Source organism: Cololabis saira, chromosome 1 (genome assembly GCF_033807715.1).
Source record: "Cololabis saira isolate AMF1-May2022 chromosome 1, fColSai1.1, whole genome shotgun sequence".
Classification (NCBI taxonomy): domain Eukaryota; kingdom Metazoa; phylum Chordata; class Actinopteri; order Beloniformes; family Belonidae; genus Cololabis; species Cololabis saira.
This window is the reverse complement of record NC_084587.1, coordinates 41,639,289-41,647,516: the sequence shown is the minus strand read 5'-3', so window position 1 is coordinate 41,647,516 and position 8,228 is coordinate 41,639,289. Positions and strand designations below refer to the sequence as shown.

The window sequence follows — 8,228 nt, the reverse complement described above, 5'->3', positions numbered from 1 at the left end:
TGAGAGACGTCTGAAGAAGTTCATGAAGGAGATGGAAGACAAACAGAAAACTGCAGAGAAACAGGCTGAAGACTTCATCAAAGATCTGGAACAGGAAATCTGTGAGCTGAAGAAGAGGAGCTCTGAGGTGGAGCAGCTCTCACGCTCTGAAGATCACCTCCACCTCCTCCAAAGATTCTCATCCCTGAAAGATGCTCCACCCACCAAGAACTGGACAGAGGTCAGAGTCCATCCACCTTCATATGAGGGGACTGTGGTGAGAGCTGTGGACCAGCTGGAGAAGAACCTCAGAGAAAAGATGAAGAAGCTGTTTGAAGCTGAGCTGAGGAGGATCCAGCAGTTTGAAGCTGATGTGACTCTTGATCCTGATACAGCAAATCCCTGGCTCGTCCTGTCTGATGATGGAAAACGAGTTCACTGTGGTAATGGGGGGAAGAATCTTCCAGATAATCCAGAGAGATTCTCTCTCTCTGCTTGTGTTTTAGGAAAACAAAGTTTCTCTTCAGGCAGATTTTACTTTGAGGTTCAGGTTAAAGGAAAGACTAGATGGGATGTAGGAGTGGCCAGAGAGCCGATCAACAGGAAGGGACAAATAACACTCAGTCATCAGGATGGTTACTGGTGTGTTTGTCTGAAAAATGTAAACGAGTACTTTGCTTCTAATAGTCCTCCAGTCCGTCTCCATCCCAGTTCTCCTCCTGAGAAGTTGGGGGTGTTTGTGGATTATGAGGAGGGTCTGGTCTCCTTTCATGATGTAGATGCTGCAGCACTTATCTACTCCTTTACTGGCTGCTCCTTCAGGGAGAAACTCCACCCGTTGTTCAGTCCTGGTCTCAACAATGGAGGTAAAAACTCTGCTCCTCTGATCATCTGTCCTGTCAATCAAACTGTCTGATCTTTGATGTAATGAATCTTCATCAACTCTGAATGTTCATATAAAAGGATTAAAGATTCACTCTGATTGATGGAAACAAATGTTCAAGTTCCTCCAAAGTTTTTTAATCTCATTAAAGTGATTATTTTGTTTGATTGATCATATCATTGGCATTTTAGCTTCTTTTTAGGGGTGCTACAGCACTGAACCCTAAAATTTAAGAGATTTTTATTTTTCGTTGTATGTTTAATAAGCTGTTTAATAAGCTAAGGAAATGTCAAAAGTAATATTTTAGCAACAAAGTACAGCAGCACCCCGCCCATGCCGTGTGTGTGTGTGTAGACAGACAGACAGACAGACAGACAGAAAGCATCATCATGGACACACAGATGTTTTTTAGACAAAAAGATCCAGGTTCAGGTAGGAGTGTATGATCACATGATGTGACTTCATTTCTCATTGCAACCAAATATTCAATTAGAATGATGTAATATGGATCAATTTATATCATTTACATTATTTTACATTATATTAATTATTATATTATTATATAGAAATTAAATTAAATAGATTATATAGGCTATTTCATATTTGGTTGACTGTACGAAGAAGGAGAGGGGCAAAGAGAGGACTTTATTAGGATTTTTATTATAATTTTTTTTTTATATTGATGTAAGGAGACAGAGAAGGAGCTTACAGACCACAAATAAAAATGCATCTACTTGTGTGGTGTCAAGGGTCATCCACCATGAATTACACTTCAATTTGATCAATATCACACTCAGGGTGGGAGCCTAGTGGTAACAGAGGAGGACTGGAGTCTGGAGGATTCAGGTTCAAGCCCCTGGATTGAAACCATTTTGAGTGCCTGTAATTGCATGGCAGACCACTGCTCCTAGTCTGACTAGAAAGGGGTTAAATGCAGAGAATAAAATGTCCCCATTGTGGGATTACTAAGGGTAAAATGTATTTATATTTAAATAATTTTTCTCACATTTATTGGTTTACTCAGTGTTTCTTCTACCCAAAATGTTTCATGCTTTTCTTTCACAAATGTGGGAATGATGGTCCAAACTTGTGTTAAAATGTACAAAACAGTGAAGTTTATCTTGCCTCACCGCCCAGCGAACTCTGAATGCTCAGCACGCCTAAAAGCTCTGATCCTAAAATCACCCCTGGATCATAGTAATACATTGTATGTTGTACTACATTTTACCTGTTTTTTGTTCCTCCTCTTTTTAAAGGAACATTTGAGATTTTCCAGTCAAATGTAACATGTGATTTTTTGAAGATTTCCTGAATAAAGCAGAACTCTGTAATCTGTGTTTGTCTCTGATGTTAGTCTTGATTTTGAAAAGCTCCATTTTAAGTTGCTTTTAAAGTCAGTGAGTGTTGGTTTGATTTACCAAATATAATCAGCTTACAATGCTGATTCATTCTGTTAGATAGTTGGTCTTGCAGGGGTTAAAACCTGTATAAATATTTGTTTGTTTATTTGTTTATTAATAGGATCCCCATTAGCTGATGTCGCGACATCAGCTATTCTTCCTGGGGTCCCCAATGCAATTCAAAAGAACATAGTCCATACATACACACATTTATCGCTGTTACAGATCACTGTAACACAGAGTCATCATATACACAAACAGCAAACTTTCTGTCTAAAATACATTATTGGTACAAAGAATGCATCGTACAGTCATTACAATACCACAAAGTATAACCCACAAATAAATTCCTGTAATAAATTATAGCACGTGATATATTTCTCACTCATTGAATTTTATGTAAATAGTCTTTTGCTACCTTTTTAAAACTGTGTTTCGATGTAATATTTTTGATGTTATTAGGTAATGCGTTCCATCCTGTGATAGCTCTGTATATAACAGTGTGTTTTTAAAAGTTTGTTCTTGGCTTAGGTGCCAGTAAATTATCATAACATGATTATCAACTCTTTTGACTACAAATTCATGTTAAATTAACAACTTTGATGGAAATTCTTAGCTGAGAGTAACCAGTCAACAGCAGAACATGTTTTTACTGACAAATCTTTATTCAGTATATGAGCACACTGGGACTGGAGAAGTCACGATGTTGGGCTTTTGTTTTCCGAGGCGACCTGAAGGCATCACTGAAGCTGCACCGTAATTACTGATCCCTGTCTTAGTAAGGGAAATTAAAGGAGCTTGAGGCCGGATTGTGGCAAGATTTATGAAAAAAATCTGTATACATTTTAAGTTTTATAGTAATAATGTCAGATGAAGCGTTCCAAACCCAAAAGAATGAGCCCTCTAGTGTATCAGACTGTGTGCTGCAAAATGTGCTGCAATTCGGTCCCGAATTTCCCGCGCTGGGCTGCGGATGTGACGTCACATGACGCTGCATGCACGTTCTCCCCGTTCTCCCGTGCCGGCTTCACTGTTGGCTGCAGTACCCCCAACGGCCGTCGTGGTGAAGGGTGGCGCTAGAGAGTCTCATTTCTTAAAAGGAGCCTCAAGCTCCTTTAAGTCAGGTTTTTAGGAGAATCGTTCACTTTGTGAGACAAGCACCAAATTTTGCATGAACATTGCCTAGTACCTACTTATGCAGAAAAGCCCGTTAGCCACCTGAAAATCCAAGATGGCGGCCGTTTTTCAAGATAGCTGTGTTATGAAAGCTAAAACAAGGTTGTCAGTGTAGAACTTGAATTGCTGAACATATTTTAATGATCTCTTTATCCAAATGCATGTGTTTTGGCATAACACATTTTATGATGTCAATACAAATGGAATATGGCTTCCAGTTTTCAAGATGGTGGGCCAATTTTGACTAATTTTATCTGTTTTCTGTTGCAATTCGATCAGAAAGGAAGTTTCTAAATTTTAAACGGATTAAAAAAAAAAAAAAAACATTTATAAAAAATGTTTATGATGATCGCCGATCTACAAGCTCATAATGCGATGTGACACGTTGTGAGCTTGTAGATCTGCTGTTTTCACTATTTTGGGTCCCGCACAATGTTCAAATTTATCTTTTGTGTCAGGGTCAAAAAAGTTTGAGAACCACTGAAAGTGCTTACAGTGTCACAGTCTGGCCTGGGTGTGGGTGTGTCTAGTTCTGCTCCCTGCCTGTAAAGTGTGAACACCTGCATACAGTCACTGGCAATCATGCCAGCAGTATTTAAGCCCCAGTCTCACACCAGTCTTTGCCAGATTGCCTCGTTTGTGTACTCCCATTCAGTTGCCACAGTAAAACATACCATGGACAAAATCAGAGATACTATTAAATACCTGGATCCAGATCAGGTCCATGTCATAACTGTAGACCAACCAATCTATGCCCTTGCAAAACAAGTGCAGTGGCAATGGCCTGAACTGTATGGCGAAGATCAACTTGTTGTTATGTTTGGGGGTCTCCACATAGAGATGGCTGCCTTGAGATCTCTTGGTACCCTGCTCCAGGACAGTGGGTGGATAGGAGCTCTTGTAGAGGCGGGCGTGGCTTCTTCTGGAACAGCAGGGTCCTTTCTTTCTGCTTCACATGTGAAAAGAACACGCCACCCCAAGTGAAATTTAAAATTTAAAATTGTATTACTTGCGTATAAAGCCCAAAACGGCTTAGCTCTGCATTATTTGCAAGACCTGATAGTGCCTTATGTTCCTGGCAGAGCTCTCCGTTCTCGGAGTGCAGGTTTACTCGTAGTTCCTAGAGTATCCAAATGTAGATTTGGAGGGCGGGCATTCTGCTATCAGGCACCATTACTATGGAACCAACTTCCAATCTGGGTTCAATTCAATTCAATTTTATTTATATAGCGTCTAATACAACAAAAGTTGTCTCTAGACGCTTTCCAGAGACCCATATCCAGAACATGACCCCCAAGCAATTATTACATAAACAATGGCAGGTAAAAACTCCCCTAGTGGGAGAAAAACCGTAAGCCAAACAGTGGCAAGGAAAAACTCCCCTTTAGGAGGGAAGAAACCTTGAGCAGGATCAGGCTCATAAGGGGGGACCCTCCTGCCGAGGGCCAGACTGGTGGGTCAGAGACGGCAACAGCACAGCAGGCAGGTGGAAGCAGCAACGGGATGACCAGGGGTGGGGACCGCAGGCCAGCACGCAGCTCCCGAAGCTCCGGCCCAATCAGCAAGTCCCAGGTTGGGGTGCAGGGTCGGGGAAAGGTTGAAAAGGGGCAGGGCCAGGGTTAAGGAGGCTGACACCACCTCCACCTTTAAAACTAAACGTAAAGCCTTTCTGTTTAGTAAAGCCTATAGTTAGTGTTTAGTAAACCTCTAGCTGGTGTTAGTAAATGTCTAGGTAGTGTAAACTCTAGTGTGTTAGAGTCAGTAGTCATAGTTGCAGCTATAGAACAAGACTATAATAGTTAGTCTCAAATATAGCTTCGTGGTAGATATGCTGCTATAGGCCTATGCTGCAGGGGGGCACCGACATGGTCCACTGGGCGGTGCCTCTCACCCTTCTTCTCCTATCCTCTTCCCTTCCCTTCCTCTCTTCTCCATTTCCATTTTTATTTATTATAAGTATCTCATAGCCAACATTTTTGTCCATCGTTCCTGTAGTTTCTTGTGCTGGCCCTCCTTTTTTCTCTTTTGTGCATGTTTGCAGGCCGGAGCTTCGGGAGCTGCGTGCTGGCCTGCAATTGTGATGATTAGAAAAAATGTGATACAGAAATGGGAGGGGGGGGAGACTATAATTTGATGCCAAAACAATCAAAATTATATAATCACAATCCAGGTCAAAAACCATATAAACTGTCTTTTGCCTGCAGCCATTTTGGAAAATGGCAGCCATATTGTTGTTTTATTTGCATGGCTAATGGGGGAGGGGGTGGGGGGTCCCAAGATTATAGTCTCATGTCAGAATACTCAAAATGGGATTTTCCAATCACATTCCAGGTCAAAAAACATGTAGGCCCAATCCCAAACTCCACCCTAAACCCTCAAGCCCTGAGCCCTCACAGACTTTCAGTGACGTCAGCGTCACGTGATCAAGTGTGCGAGGGTGTGAGGGCTCCAAATGGTATAAATAGGAATGGGACAGCACTTAGCAGAAACCGGAAACAAGTCAGATAAAAACGTCTGTTTTTTGGGGGGGTTTTTTCAATAAACTTTATTTAAAATTTCAATTTACAAAATTCCTAGTCAGATCAAAATGTTACCTACCGGTATTATAAGTTTGGGAATGATCATCCGGATGTTTGAAAACAAAGTGGTAGCCTATATAAAGGAGCATAAAATTCAACAAAGAACACAATTTAAACATGCGCACAGTACAATATGTATTTCCTTGTTAACATTGTCTTTCTTTCAATCTACCCATACCAACGCATCCAGTATGCCAGGCTCAATCGCAGAGTAATTTCTTTTTTGTAAGCGCGTGTAAACTGAGTTAAATATTCCAGCTGTGTTATGACCATCTAATATTACTTTCCATTTTTCAGCATGATGTCTTTTCATTTTTGTAAGAGAGCGTGTAAACTGATGGTAACCTGAGCTAAATATTTCAGTTATATTATCACTATTTACTGCAACGTTTTTCTTCAACTTGCTGAAATTGTTTAAATTTTGTGGTCATAAATAAATGAATAACCAAATTACTGCCTGACTTGTTTGTGTTGGATCTAAAACTATCTTGCTAGTATTTACATGTATGCATTTCTGTTAACATAGGGAATCTTAATTCAAACACTGTACTCAGATCAAAGAAAAGCAAGTCTTGTTTTGGTCAATTGAGGATTTGTCTAATCCAGTGTTTCTCAATCCTGGTCCTCGTGGGCCCCTGTCCTGCATGTTTTAGATGTTTCCCTGCACCAACACAGCTGATTCTAATTAAAGGTCCTCATTAGCTTGTCATCAAGGTCTGCACAGCTCTGTTGATGACACAGGTACTTTTATCACGGTGTGCTGAAGCAGGGAAACATCTAAAACATGCAGGACAGGGGCCCACGAGGACCAGGATTGAAAAACACTGGTCTAATATAAAATGAAAACAAATGAAATTGAACCTCAAATTATGAATGAAAAAATGATGAAGAAAACTACATTTTGTCCTCCATCTTCCCACAAATGTCAATTAACTTAGATAACTGGTCATCCCTCTTCCTTTCCCTCTCCTCCTCCTTTTCATCCAGCTCCCTCAGCCTCTTTTCCTGTTTTTAGTCTTGAAGAAAGTCCAAAACTTCATTTGTCCTTTTTTTGGTTTTCCTCCCTCCGTTTGAATGAATGAGTGAATGAATGAGTGAAAAACTTTATTTCGAACATGCAAAGAGAAAGAAAAGATATATATATATATATATATATATATATATATATATATATATATATATATATATATATATATTTAAACCAAATAACAATAGTTAAATAATATGTTTGTTGGTCGCTCCTTGTTTGTAAAGGAAATAATAGGGCCGTTGAAAAATCATCACGGGACAACAGTTTCTGAATTTAAATCACCAGTGGGATATGTATTTATATTTACAGGTGAACTTTCTTCTCGCAGTTGCACATGGTTCCTTTTTCTCCGCCCCCTGTTTTGTTTACATTCTCCCTGGTAACCTCCTTTCATGTCACAACGCAATGAACTGTGGGTAATTCCCTTTCCCAGAGTGTGCTGGGATGCTGACTTGCGGGAAGGGGGCAGTAAGGGCTCAAAATGGCTGCCGGGAGCCCTGGCGCACTTGACCACTTGAGGAATGGGACAGCCCTAAGCCCTTACGCAAGGTGCGGGAGCGCGCACGTAAGTCTACGAGTCTGCGAGGGTGGAGATTGGGATTGGGCCAAACAGCTTTTGTGGCAGCCATTTTGGAAAACGGCAGCCATATTGTTTTTTTTTGCGTGGCTAACAGGCTTTTTTGAAAAAGTAGACCTAGAACATACTTTGTGCAAAATTTGGCGCTTGTCTCACAAAGTGAATGATCGTTTCACTAATGTGCCTGGCTATCTGTGGAGCTAGAATAATGTCAATATTCACAAATGTACAGGACGTTTCACTGGTGCCTAGTTTTCTGAATCCATTTATATCAATCTCTACTGGTGTTAGATTATCATTTAAAGACTTTTAATCAAATTTAACTGATCTTTTAATGAAAAGTTTGATATAGATGAATTACTTTGATTATTTTTAAGGACTAGTGATTCAGAATGATTCATAACAATATAGCCTACAAGGGTAAACATTTGTAATTAAAAAATATGGATTATAAAAAAAATATATATATAGTCTAGAACAACAGTACCTTCAGGCTGACTGCTGTACTCTCTCTTCCTCTACCTGGGGGCGAGGACAGCTCCCGGGCCAATAACTGCACAAAGGAGTGACCTGCTACCTCGGCTCAGGGCGACAGACCCTGTCA

The 8,228-nt window shown here is 40.3% G+C and overlaps 1 protein-coding gene across 1 annotated transcript in view; it reads left to right on the top strand.

The window, feature by feature from the left end:
* LOC133453123 (E3 ubiquitin-protein ligase TRIM21-like) overlaps positions 1-1,036 on the top strand; it is a 1,789-nt gene extending 753 nt beyond the window's left edge. Inside the window, exon 1 of the mRNA XM_061733006.1 lies at positions 1-1,036. This exon is cut by the window's left edge and continues 753 nt beyond it. Coding sequence (XP_061588990.1) covers positions 1-895 — 895 coding nt within the window. The 3' untranslated portion in view covers positions 896-1,036.
* The last annotated feature ends 7,192 nt before the right edge of the window (positions 1,037-8,228 follow it).